Source organism: Macaca thibetana, chromosome 3 (genome assembly GCF_024542745.1).
Source record: "Macaca thibetana thibetana isolate TM-01 chromosome 3, ASM2454274v1, whole genome shotgun sequence".
Classification (NCBI taxonomy): domain Eukaryota; kingdom Metazoa; phylum Chordata; class Mammalia; order Primates; family Cercopithecidae; genus Macaca; species Macaca thibetana.
The window spans coordinates 153,021,999-153,035,803 of record NC_065580.1 but is presented as its reverse complement, the minus strand read 5'-3'; the positions used below and the strand labels follow the sequence as shown (position 1 = coordinate 153,035,803).

Genomic DNA, 13,805 nt, shown 5'->3' with positions numbered 1-13,805 from the left:
TTCCTCGGGTATTGGTGGGAGGGTGGAGACACTGGCGCTCGTTCACTGATGATGGTGTGCACCACTGGAAGTGCTTTGGAAGGCTGTTTGCGGTATCTAGCGGGTGTCGCCATCACGACACATGCCCCATGACCCAGCAGATCAGCCCTGGTATGTGCAGACACATGCACACACACACGCATCAAAAGGCAAGTACAGAGATATTTGTGGCACCGTGAGTCATCAGAGCTAGAAACGGGGAAGAACCCAAATGTTCATCTCGTCCAAGCGATGACGACACGGCACCGTGGCCCTGCAGTGCGCTAGGGTACGGTGGTGAACGTGACTGGGTCGTAGTGGATGACTCTGACCAACCTCAGGTTGGGCTAAAGAAGTTGAGGGCATACCTTTTTTTTTTTTCCTAGATGGAGTCTTGCTCTGTCGCCCAGGCTGCAGTGCAGTGGCGTGACCTTGGCTCACTGCAACCTCCACCTCCCGGATTCAAGCGATAAGAGAAGGCATACTTTTTGATTCCTTGTATCTAAAGTTCGCACTGAAGCCACACCAGTCTGCTGTGAGCTCTCTGGCAGGTGGAGGGCTGGTGACTGGCAGGGAGTTCCTGCAGGAGCTACGGCTCTGATTCTGCTTTCATGGGAGGCATATCAGACGTTCACCTGGGACTCGTGCACCTGCCAGTGTGTGGGCTGCACTCAGATGGTAGGGGTATCTAAAGAAAGAACAAGAGTGCCTTTACTTTTATACTTGGAAGTGGCAAAATGGCACTTGCCATTGCTAATACAGCGATCAGGAGAGGAGGAGGGGCTTTAAGGAAAATTAATATAAATTAAGAATTAGTTTAAAAAGTCTGTTATTCACAAAAGATGATATCCAAATGGCCAAGAAGTGTCTGACGGCCCATTAGGGAAATGTGAGTTTTCTGGAGACGGTGAAGCCACCACCTGGTTCCAGAGTGAGGTGTCCAAGCTGCATGCTCTGCCATTCAGTCTCAGGCTCTCGGGGCAGAGCGGAGGCTTGGTCTTTGTTGTGTTGGGTGCTGTGGCATGCTGGGTGGCAGATGCCACCATAGAGGCATGGCTTTCGCAATGTTGGCTGAAGTGCCCATTTTCTGTGTCGACCACTGTTTAGGAGCAAGGGGCTGACACTTGTTTGGACGACTCAAAGCCATGAAGCCATGGCTGCAGAACAATCGCTCTTTTCCAGAGTTTGTGAGACTTTTGTGTTTTCTTCTCAAGCTGCACTATAGTGGGTAAAATGAGCCCGGATGGCTCTGGCACTCTCTCTTCCCTTCCCCCGTGCTCTTGCGTCTCTGCTGCAGGGATGCTGGTGGGAGAAGAGTGCTGGCGCTGCCTGTGTTCTGCTGTGAGTAGCCTGGCGCACTCGGGGCTGGGGGCGTCTTCGGAGTCTGAGAAGGCGTCCCTCAGTTGAGGCAGGGGTAACATTGCAAATAGTTTTACCCATAGTAGCCAAACACTGGAAACAACCCAGACACTTAAAAGGAGTGGATAAATAAACTGTGGCCAACTTGTAGAAAGGTTTAATAAGCAGCAGTGAAAAAGAACAGGCTGACAGACTCTGCAAGGTTGAATCTTAAAGAGACTGTGTTGAATTAAAGAAGCCCCATGTACAAAAGAGGACGTGCGTGATTTCATTATGTGAAGTTCACAAATCAGCCAGAAGGAATTGATGGTGGCCGAAGTCAGGATAGGGGGTGCCTCTTTGGGGTGGGTCTTGACTAGGAAAAGGGACTTGAGAGAACCTTCTAGAATAATGTTGTTGCTTGATTAGGGGGTGGTTACATTTGTAAAAATCATGGACCTCTAAATTTAGGGTTTGAGCCCCTCACATACCTTGTTGTATGTATTTTGCCACTTGTTTTTTCAGAGCAATGAAAAAGTATCGCTGCAATGAAGTTATAAATAAATTGTTTTGTTAACATGTCTGGAAGTCTTCCATGTCCCACTGTGGAAGGTCTCGCTGCTGCAGAGCCCACCTCTGTCAGGCCCTGGAAAGTATAGAGAAGAAGCAGAGTGCCCGGCCCCTTTTGGGGTGTTACCTGGGGTTTGGGTGGGAGCTAAGAGAGACACACAGTAAGTAGTAACATAGGAGACAGGCGGCTCCTCAAGGCGGCACTGCAGAAAGGCTTGTGTATGCCACATCACATGCCCAATTCATATGCATGTCTTTTCCATAAAAACTGAAGTTTTAAAATGATGTGTGATAGGAAATGTAGGGAGCTGCGATTCTCCTGGGAAACAGAGGCACTTAGAGCACGAAGCCAGGCAGAACTCGCAGCCAAGACCACAGCAGGCCCCGGGGAGGCTTCGCACTGTGGGAGGTGTGAGTTCCAGAGGGAGGGGTGGCCGAGCTCACCTTCAGGTTTCTGTTATTCAGTGACAGCCTGCCCTGTACCTTGGCGTGGGTGTGTGCAGGACCTGCCTGCTCTCTCCCTCCTCTTCCGGGGTGGAAGTTGAAGGTGAAGTCTCAGCAGTCAGTGGCCAATGGCTGCCACTGGATTTTGTTGTTTTTACCCCAGAAAAGCTGCTGTTACCTGATGCTGCTACTTTTTTAATACTGTCGTTCAAGCTTACCAAAGCGGGACTTGCTCTTTGCAGGAAAAAAATATACCAAGAACTATTCTATAATCATGCCACGCAGTAATTAATGCCACCGTTGGCATTTTGGTGTATCATTTGGGAGCCTTTCTGAGATGCACCTGTGCTGTCAGGCGACTCCTCAGCTCTCGGCTGCTGCTCTTCCCTGCTGACTCAGTCAGCGCCTGGTGCCTCGGCTGCTCCTGCTTCTGCATCCAGCGCCCTCTGCCGTGGCTCCTCTGCCGTGGCTCCCCTGCCGCGGCTCTTGGGCTTTATCTCCCTTCTCTGTGGATGCATCTTGACCACAAGCCCTGTACGCCTTCCTGCTTTGTAGGAGTCTCTCGTGGTCTCCTAGGAGGTGTTTTGTTTTGTTTTGTTTTGTTTTGTTTTGAGACGGAGTTTCGCTATTGTTGCTCAGGCTGGAGTGCAATGGCATGATCTTGGCTCACAGCAACCTCCGCCTCTCCGATTCAAATGATTCTCCTGTCTCAGCGTCTCGAGTAGCTGGGATTACAGGCACATGCCACCACACTCTGCTAATTTTTGTATTTTTAGTAGAGACGAGGTTTCATCATATTGGTCAGGCTGGTCTCAAACTCCTGACCTCAGATGATCCACCCACCTCGGCCTTCCAAAGTGCTGGGATTACAGGCGTGAGCCACCACACCTGGCCTCTCCTAGGAGGTCTTTCTGTCACCAGTGTGTGCCCAGGGGAGGCACATGTTTACAGAAGCTTTTGTGCAGTGGGTACTGGTGGTGGTATCATCTTGGGAGATGAAAAGTATCCCAGATCTCCTGGCACCTGGGAACCAGGCGGGCCTGCAAGGTGCAGTCAGCCTGCTCCAGGTCTGCTCTGGTTTGACTGATGAGGACGCTTACCAGTCAGAGGGACACGCTCTGTCCAGGATCTCAAAGCTGCGTCCGGCTGTCCCGCTTTTCTGTGCCTTCCCTCAGTGGGGTGTGTTTGGGTGAGAGAGTTGTGCAGCTTTCTGAAAGTGGCTTCCGATTACGCAGTTTTTGTCCTATGCTGATTTTTTTCCCCACAGGATTTAAGTAGCTTATCTTATTTTTAAAAAGTTGGGCATTTTAGCTTTTATGGGAACATTTGATGGCAGTGTGTTCCTTCCTTGTTGGTTCTAGGTCCTTTATTTGTGCTCAGGGTGCCTTGCAAGAGTTGTTATGGGAGTCAGTTTCCCCGGCAGTGGCAGCTCATCACCTGTTGACTGGTGATTTGAAGAGCACCGGTGAACACATTTCACCAAAACTAAGACACGTCATGAAGTTAGTGCCACCAGAGAAAAAGCCAGCATTGCCACTGAAGAGTGTGAGGTGCCACTTGATTAAGAGAAACGTTTCTATTTCAGAGGTGCTAGAATGTGGGGGACGCTGCATCTTACAGAGCAGGCGCTTTTGCTTTTCCGATGGTGTTTCTTTTTTGTTTTTAAGTGGAAAGGCTCAAGGAAATACAGAAGCAGAGAGGGTAGCGTAATGCATGCGTGGGACCCAGGAGCAGTCAGAGTAGGCGCGGCACCTGGCCAGCTCTGCTTCGTCTGCGTCCTTGTTCACTTGCCCTGGGACGTTTTTCAAATACAGACATTGGGTTTCTCCTGTAAATACTGCAGTGTATCGGGAGCAGTAGGGAGCTCTTCTTCCCAGACATAATTGTACTGTCTTTATCACGCCTGAAGAGTGAACTGTAAGTCTTCCTGTGATATTTCTACTCAATATTCAGTTTCTGCTGTTGAATGTGATCTTTCTTAAATGTGAGCAAACAGTCATCTGAAGTCTTAGTTTTCCCTCCCCACGTGACACTGATGTGTGGCCAATCCTCACTCCTAAAGTAAATGATCATATTTGGTCTTTTTCTAGGCTTTTCCTTTTAAAAAAAAAAAAAAAAATTCTGTATATATTTTTCAGATCTAGACCTGCGGAGGCTTTTTCTTAATAAGGTTTTCAAAAATACAATAATTGAAAGTTATACCTAAAACCTGGTAACACATTTGAATATAGGTCACACTGCTTTTCTCTTCCCATGTGAGTGTAGGTGATTAGTTTCTCTCTCCTGGAGCTCTGCAGATCACAGCACTGTGAGATGAGGTGGCTGCTTGAGGGGGGAGGGTTTCGCACATTCAAGCTAGAACATGTGGGTTTGTTCAAGCTACAGCTCTCCTGGAGCGCCCTTCACACGTTCACACTTGCACCCCCACAGGTCTCCGTCCCGCCTGGCGCTCTGGACTGCTGGGTGTTTCTGAGCTGTCTGGAGGTGTTGCAGAGGATAGAAGGCTGCTGTGACCGGGCGCAGATCGACTCAAACATTGCCCACACTGTGGGGCTGTGGAGCTATGCCACAGAAAAGGTGCCTACCTGCCCAAGTGTGGAACGCTCGTGTTGTCTCTGCAGCCATGCCTGGGTGGCGGAGGAAGTCTGCTGTTTGGAGCTGCTTTCCTGCTGCTTATTTAGATCATGATGCATCCACTTTAGTGGCCGTAGGAGGTGTCTAGGTGCAGCCAAAGAAGTCATAGTTCCCTACCACATGTCGATGTAGTCAGCGGACAGCAAGCACTCGCTGTGCTCCCGTGAAAGTGACTCTGTACCGAGTCGGGGGACACAGAGGGTGGTGCGGAAATGTCACCTCAGCAGGCAGAGCTGTGCTGGTGTGTGCAGCAGGTAGGCTGCCCGGGCGTGGTTTCTGCAGGTGCAGGCGGAGTCTGGGGAACTCAGGGAGCTGAAGGGCAGAAGCAGAGGATTCCCGCTATCCAGGTCTTACTGGGAGCTGTTGTGTAGGATGTAGTTTTATCCAGATTTGAGTCATCTGGGTAGGAAAGCTAAATTTCTTCTAGAAGTTAGCTGGATTTGAATTGTTATATTTAAATTCTTGAATTCCCTGCTGACTCTTATGGCAAATTAATTGAAATTGTGAATTTATCTTAACAGTTAAAGTCCTTGGGCTATCTGTGTGGACTTGTGTCAGAGAAAGGACCTAACTCAGAGGATCTCAACAGGACAGTTGACCTTTTGGCAGGTTTGGGAGCTGAGCGACCAGAAACAGGTACTTTTTTGTGTGTACCTATGTTAGTGGTGAGGTGGACAATAATGAAAATGTCCTTTGCAAGTTGGCACATTTAACCCAGGTTCTAATAGTAATCATATTACTCACCATTTGGAAAATTATACCCATTATTAGCTGACTGGATTGAAGCACCTGATATTTTACCTTTTAACAGCATAATGCAATATTAGAAATAGTTGAAGGAATTGGAAGGAGTTTGAGAAATGTAGCTGAGTTTCTCCTGGGCTTAAGGGACTTTATAGCTCATGTTCAAATGCACCACTCTCTCCGAATTACAGATGATCTGTTTTTCTAACAATACAGCCTGATGGTTTTTTTTTTTTTTTTAAAGAGACAGGGTCTCACTGTCTTGCCCAGACTGGAGTGCAGTGGTGCAATCTTGGCTCATTGCAGCTTTGACCTCCTGGGCTCAAGGGATCCTCTTGCCTCATCCTGCCAAGTAGCTGGGACTACAGGTGTGTGCTACCACACTTGGCTAATTTTTTTTTTATTTTTTGTAGAGATGGAGTATTGCTGTATTGCCCAGGCTGGTCTCAAACTCCTGGCCTCAAGCGATCCTCCTGCCCTGGCCTCCCAGCAAACTTTTTAAAATAAATTGGCTGGGCACAGTGGCTCACGCCTGTAATCCCGGCACTTTGGGAGGCCGAGGTGGGCAGATCACCTGAGGTTGGGAATTCGAGACCAGCCTGACCAACATGGAGAAACCCCGTCTCTACTAAAAATGCAAAATTATCGGGGCGTGGTGGCGCATGCCTGTAATCCCAACTACTCTGGAGGCTGAGGCAGGAGAATTGCTTGAACCTGGGAGGTGGAGGTTGCAGTGAGCCAAGATTGCTCCATTGCACTCCAGCCTGGGCAGCAAGAGTGAAACTCCATTCAAAAACGAAAAAAAGAAAAAAAATTCTCCTGATTAATAAGGCTCTTTGAAAGGAGCATTACTCATTGTTTTAAGTGTTTAAGGGAAAAAATACTTAGTATTTATATTTCACTGTTTCAACTTGAGACCATTTCAGATCATTTCAAAAGTAATTTAATTCATTAGAGTATTTGTAAAATATGTTCCTAAAAAGTCTAGTTCTAAAGATCAGAGAAAAGCATGACACAAAAGTGTTTTGACTATTTTATGAATATGTGAATTGAAAGAGAATATACATAATCATGTAGTTTCAGTTGGCATTGGCCATGTTTATAATTTCACAAGAGTCTGGTGGGGTCATCCACCTGCAGTATGTGAAGGTGAATGTAAAGTCATGTGACTGGACATGATGAAGATGAAGAGGGACTCTCGTTTCTTTCTGTTTAAGCCAACACAGCTCAGAGTCCTTATAAGAAACTGAAAGAAGCATTATCATCAGTGGAAGCTTTTGAAAAACACTACTTAGTAAGTATTAACAAGTGTTCAGTGTCTGTTCCATGAATACCTGTCTCTAGAAGGCCTGTTGAGTTGGGAAGGAGCTGGTATTGGGGGCCCTTTCTTGTTAGTTTTTTTAGTTTCTTTGGTACCTGGGGAGTTGTGGACAAAACATGGAATAGTTGTTCATCAAATGCGTATTAGTACCCATGGTACCATATTAGGCATGGAATCATCTTTGAATATTTACAGTTTTGTTCAAATTGGGTTTTCTCACACAGAAATTATAAGAGAGGATAATGAATACTTTTCTTTGTAAAAAGGAGTAATTTGGACTTGGGCAGAGCTATTGTATTTGATTTTGAACGATTTAAATTAGCGAAACTTTAAAAAACGGTGTAGGTAGAAGTGTGGTGGGTCAGCATCATCCCCGGGGTCATGGGCAACTCAAGCGTTTGGACTGCCCATAATGGCCGTACCTCTTACACACACAGGTATGAAAAATATCCAGCACGTCACCCACATGCAGAAAGTCCTTGGAAAAGTTAGATGTTTTGGATGAGTTTGTGGGTTTCTTTTATTATTATGCTTCATAATTTTTACACAGGTTACCAATTTTGATTATAACAGAAAAGCTCAACACAAAAATAGATGCAAAGGAAAAAATAATGTTATATTAATAACATGTCTTCTGCAGGCTGGGCCTGGTGGCTCACGCCTGTAATTCAGCACTTTGGGAGGCTGAGGCGGGTGGATCACTTGAGGTCAGGAGTTTGAGACCAGTTTCGCCAACATGGCGAAACCCCATCTCTGCTAAAAATACAAAAAGTTAGCCGGGCGTGGTGGCACCTGTAGTCGCAGCTGCTTGGGAGGCTGAGGCACAAGAATCACTTAAACCTGTGAGGCGGAGGTTGCAGTGAATAGAGATCTTGCCACTGTGCTCCAGCCTGAGTGATGGAGCAAGAGTCTGTCTCAAAACAAAAAACCCAACAACGTCTTTTGCGTCAGCTTTAGGTAAATAAATGTAGTATTTGTCTGTCATGAAAAGTTCAAGTCCGTAATTGTTTTTTTACTTCCCCACAGGATTTGTCCCACGCTACCATTGAAATGTATACGAGCATTGGGAGGATTCGATCTGCCAAGTTTGTTGGAAAAGATCTGGCAGAGTTTTACATGTAATTGATTTTGTACTTTTTCTTTGAATTCTAAACATACACATGAGAAGATTTGTTATATATGGAGTTAATATAAAGTGCACGTAAATGTGTAGATTGAAAAGTGTAGATTCTCTTACCCAGTCCTCATAATTTTGTTTTTTAGTTTTTTCTGAAAACCAGATGGAGAGCTTTTCTGCTTGTTACTCTTAAAAACTGTTATTGGTCTTGGAGATTATTTAATTTAATTAAATATATAAATTTTTGTAACTAAGTTTAATTAAATAATTGTAAGAAAGCATAATGGTGAGTAAATAGGCATATAGATCTTACATATTTTGTTATATAGCGTTTTATCAAGTATTAAGAGGATTGAAAAACCTCAAAGCCATTGATGTAAAGCTACTGCATGTGTCAGGTTCGTGAAAGAGGGATGGTCTCGGGATAACTGGAAGAAGGTGTGTACAGATACTGTAGGATTTCCATTCCGGCTCCAGCTTTGAAGTTTGATTCCAGAAAAACTCAAAATTTAGCATATTTCTAGTGTGTTTCATAAAATCAGACTATCAAAGAGAAGAAACCCCAGTGGGTCATGTGGTTACTATTTCAAAGTACTGAAAGGAGATACAAGTGTAAGGAAAACGATGCTTGTTTTCATTTTCTTAAAAAGAAAAAAGTGTGATTGAAATGAGATCTTGAAATCTGTACTCAAGTAATTTCATAGGTGAAGCAAGAAATGAGAATTGATTTGAACTGACGTGAATTGGCTGGAAAGGGATTCTTAGATCAGCTAAGTGAACTTTCTAGGTTTCCAGATGTGGTTGGAGCAGCTTAGCCAATTACCCACTAATTAACAGCAGAGTTACAGCTAGAATATAGTTCTCTTGAATTTCCATGTAGTGTATCTAAAGAGGAAGGTGCTCCTTAATGAAGCAAAGAGGCTTCTTCGGGAAGGGGAGAGGATCCTTGTTACTCCTGAGGCTTTGACAAGCCCTGATTAATTTGCATTTTAAAAGCAGGCAAGGCCGCACACACCAATAGTCCCAGCTACTGTGGAGGAGGCTGAGGCGGGAGGATCACTTGAGCTGAGGAGTTTGAGGCTGCAGTGAGCTATGATCACGCCACTGTATCCCAGCCTGAGTGACAGAGCAAGACCCCATCTCTTACAAAATAGTTGTGCTTTAAACTTTGCTTTGCGGGGGCCAAGTGTTGCTATTTTAATTCTCTGGTGTTCTCTGGAAGCCGGAGCCTGTGGAGTGCTCTTTGCCTGAGTTTCCAAGTGACTCTGTGCTCCCTTCCGCTTGCGCCCTGTAGACTGCTTCTGTGTTTCTGTGCCTTTAGTAGATAGTGTAGACCCATACCTGGACTTCCTGGCTTCATTGCTGACTAGCACTGTACTTGTGGACAAGCCCTTCCTTCACCTTCTCTTAACCTTGACTCTCTTGCCTGTCAGCTCGAGATCATTAATGATACGCTCACTTTCTTATCCTGAGATTCAGCTATGGAAGTTCGTCGACGTGTGTGTAAAGCCAGACCAACAATGTGTTGTGCTTTTATCACCACACGCTCATTTCTCAGATCTTTGCCTGGGAGTCTAATTATTCGTCCTGAGTAGGTGCTCTTTCTCACGGAGCGGGGTGGGTGGAAAAGGGCTCTCTGGAGATGCTGAGTCCGTCCTGGCGTGGAGTCTGGAGGATGGAGGCCAAGGCGGGAGAGGTGGGGTCTCAGTGTGTTGATTATCCCTAGCTGTAATGAAAGCTACTGTTTGTTGATTTTGCAAGGAGGAAAAAGGCTCCACAAAAGGCAGAAATCTATCTTCAAGGAGCATTGAAAAATTACCTGGCTGAGGGCTGGGCACTCCCCATCACACACACAAGGAAGCAGCTGGCTGAATGTCAAAAGCACCTTGGACAAATTGAAAAGTATCCTTTAATGTTTCCATGAAGCAGGAAAATTATTTTCTATTTATACAGCAACATTGCCCACAATCAAATGTTTCATTCTCATCTATTATTAAGGAGAGAAAAGTCCTACCTTATACATATGTATTGTATAGAGAATTAATGAAATATCTAGTCAATTTTTATAATCTAATTTTGAGTCCTAGTAACTTAAAAAAAAAAAAAGCCCTTTGGCTTTTGAAGCTCTGTGAAGGCTGTAGGAGGCTTTGCATCCACTTTGCCCCACACTCCTCAGTATGAGCCTCTCCACGGTCCTTACCTCTCCACTCCAGCTACCTGCAGACCAGCAGCCTTTTAGCCAGTGACCACCACCTCACTGAAGAGGAGCGCAAGCACTTCTGCCAGGAGATACTTGACTTTGCCAGCCAGCCATCAGACAACCCAGGTAAGACCAGTTCTTAAAACTTTACTAGGAATATTTTCGAACATTAGGAAGTAAAAAGGATACAAGATATACCAGCCACTTGAGAGTAAACAATTGCTAACATTTTGCTGTGTAGCTAACATGTATCTATGTCTTTCACTTGACTTTTTTTCTTTTTGCTTAAAGCCAAACTCTAGACCACATTGGATCTTCTAAATATAAGGACAGTCTCTTAACCACACCCAAAGAATTAATAAGGTTCTGATATCTCCTAAGTAGGCCATATTCACATTTCCCTAATTGTCTTAAAATATTTTTATAAATCATTTTTAATAGAGTCCAACAGGATATCACATAATACATGTGGTTGTTAGATCTCAGTTCTCTTTTAATTTTAAAAAAAAGTTCTGCCTGTAATCCCAGCACTTTGGGAGGCCGAGGCGGGCGGATCACAAGGTCAGGAGATCGTAGCCATCCTGGCTAACACGGTGAAACCCCATCTCTACTAAAAATACAAAAAGAAATTAGCCGGGCGTGGTGGCGGGCGCCTGTAGTCCCAGCTACTTAGGAGGCTGAGGCAGGAGAATGGTGTGAGCCCGGGAGGCGGAGCTTGCAGTGAATCGAGGTCATGCCACTGCACTCCAGCCTGGGCAACAGAGCGAGACTCCATCTCAAAAAAAAAAAAGTTCTTCCCATCTCTTTTTCTTTTTCTTCTTCTTCTTCTTTTTTTTTTTTTTAAGACAGAGTCTCGCTCTGTCGTTCAAGCTGGAGTGCAATTGTGTGATCTTGGCTCACCTCAACCATCATCTTCCGGGTTCAAGCAATTCTCCTGCCTCAGCCTCCCAAGTAGTTGGGATTGTGGGCATCTGCCACCATCCCTGCTAATTTTTTGTATTTTTAGTAGAGACAGTGTTTCGCTCTGTTGGCCAGGCTGGTCTCAAACTTCTGACCTCAGGTGATCCATCCACCTCAACCTCCCAAAGGGCTGGGATTACAGGTATGAGCCACCACACCTGATCTTTTCCTTCACTTTTTAAGACAGAGCCTTTTTTTTTTTTTTTTTAATATAACAGCATTATTGTGATATTCACAAACTACATAATTCACTCATTTGAAGTTTATAATTCAATGGCTTTTAGTCTGTTTCAGAAATGTGTGCAACTGTTACCACAGTCAGTATTGTTTTGTTTTTTTCTTTTTGACAATCTTGCTCTGTCGCCTGGGCTGGAGTGCAGTGGTGCGATCCCAGCTCACTGTAGCCTCAACCTCGCGGAGTCAAGAGATCTTCTTACTTTGGCTTCCCAAGTGGCAGGGACCACAGGTGTGGCAACCACACCCAGCTATTTTTTGTCTTCTCTGTCACCCAGAGAATCATGCAGTGGCATTATTGTAGCCCACTGCAACCTCTGCTTTTTGAGCTCAGTTGCTCCTCCCGCTTCCACCTCCCGTGTAGCTTGGACTACAGGAGCACGCCACCACGCCTGGCTAATTTTTGTATTTTTAGTAGAGACAGGGTTTTGCCCTATCGCCCAGGCTGGTCTTTAACTCCTGAGCTCAAGGAATCTATACACCTCGGTCTCCCAAAGTGCTGGAATTACAAGTGTGAGCCACTGTGCCTGGCCACCACAGTCAATTTTGAAACATATTTATCACCCTAAAAAGAAACGCCGTACTTAACTCCGCCACCCGCTTCCTGCAGCCACGAATCTACTCTCTCTCTCTCGATTCCTATTCTGGATGTTTCATACAAATATAGGTGGAGTGTCCCTAATCTGGAAATCTGCAGTGTTTTAAAATTCAAGACGTTTTGAGGACCAGCATGACTCTCAGAGGAAATGCTTATTGGAACATTTTGGAGTTTTAGATTAGGGCTGCTCAACAGCATGTCATGCAAACATTCCCAGATTCACAACCATCAGAAATCTAGAACGCTTCTGGTCCCAGTCATTTTGGATAAGGGATACTCAACCTGTAGAATCTGTCAACCTAAATAGTACACATAGGGAGTCTCTCTACAAAATGGTATTTATTTGGAAATAGGGCATTGCAATGCCATATACGGGCCATAGTAAACTATGTGCATATTCAGGAAGGGGCTTTAAAGGGAAAATGAGGATTACATCACTGGTTTGGGGTGGTGGTTCTCGGCTGCAAGGATCAGCGGGGTGACTCCAGTCAGGGTTGGACAGCAGTTGCTGAGCAGATGTCTTGGTGGAATAAGGTTGCAGTGACCTTTCTGCAAGGCTGTGGTGTTTGCAGACTCTTTGTGAAGTTTTTTATCATGCATTCATGCATGAGAGTCCTCCCTTCATAGCCTTCTCTGGCTCTATTAGTCAAGGTTTTGTTGTTGTTTTTTAGCACAAGTGACTCCCTTTTGATTCTGACAACTTTCACACGTGGTCCAATGTGTGGTGGTTTGTGGCTGAGTTCTTGACTGACCGTCATGTTTTCAAGGCTCATCTGTGTTGTGGCCTGTGTCAGTGCTTCATGTCCTTTCATTGCTGAATCCTCCAAGCCAGTTGTCCTACAGGCTGGCCTGCCTTCTGGAATTTGTCTCAGTGTTTCCTCATAGGAGCATGTAAATGGAAGTTAGAGTCATGTTAATTGTTTTGGAAAATATACTTGTAGATCATGCTGTGTGGTAAGATTAAATTTATTGCGAAGCTGAGCTCCTCACCTTAGTTTTGAAGTGTGCTTATTTAAGGTGGTTACTGTGTTACTCTACTCGGGCTAACATAAACAACAGGTGTTTACTTTCTCACAGTTCTGGAGGCTGGAAGTCTGCTATCAGGGTGCCGCAGGGTTGGTTTCTGGTGAGGGCTCCCTTCCCTGCTTGGAGACAGCTGCTTTCTCGCCTTGTCCTCACATGGTGGGAAAGAAGAGAGAGCAAGCTGTCTGATGACTCTTCTTAAAGGACAGTAATCTCATCATGCGTGCCCCACCCTCACAATCTCATCTAACCCCAGGCACCTCGCAGAGCCCGGTTCCAAATACCATCAGGTTGGGGGTTAGCGTTTCAGCACATGCAAGTTGGGGAACACAGTAGTTCAGTCATAGCCATGACTAACTGCTTGAAAACCAGTTTTCCTAGAAGTTTCAGGGTGAGGTTGATGTGGTTATTGACTGCTGGCGTGTATTCATGTATCGGCATCTGCGGCCTGGTGTGGTGGCTCACACCTGTAATCCCAGCACTTTGGGAGGCCGGGGCAGGCAGATCACTTGAGGTCAGAAGTTTGAGACCAGCCTGGGCAACATGGCGAAACCCTGTCTCTACAAAAAGTTAGCCAGGTGTGGTGGCAGGTACCTGTAGTCCC

At 45.5% G+C, this 13,805-nt stretch overlaps 1 protein-coding gene across 7 annotated transcripts in view; it reads left to right on the top strand.

Moving 5' to 3' along the window:
* TRAPPC10 (trafficking protein particle complex subunit 10) overlaps nt 1-13,805 on the top strand; it is a 100,018-nt gene that overhangs the window by 60,855 nt on the left and 25,358 nt on the right. For all 7 annotated transcript variants that reach the window (XM_050784403.1, XM_050784405.1, XM_050784404.1 and 4 more), the window contains 6 exons: nt 4,801-4,947; nt 5,526-5,640; nt 6,966-7,042; nt 8,096-8,187; nt 9,948-10,088; nt 10,400-10,512. In XM_050784403.1, the coding sequence (XP_050640360.1) occupies nt 4,801-4,947; nt 5,526-5,640; nt 6,966-7,042; nt 8,096-8,187; nt 9,948-10,088; nt 10,400-10,512 (685 nt within the window). The remainder of the gene's footprint in view (nt 1-4,800; nt 4,948-5,525; nt 5,641-6,965; nt 7,043-8,095; nt 8,188-9,947; nt 10,089-10,399; nt 10,513-13,805) is intronic.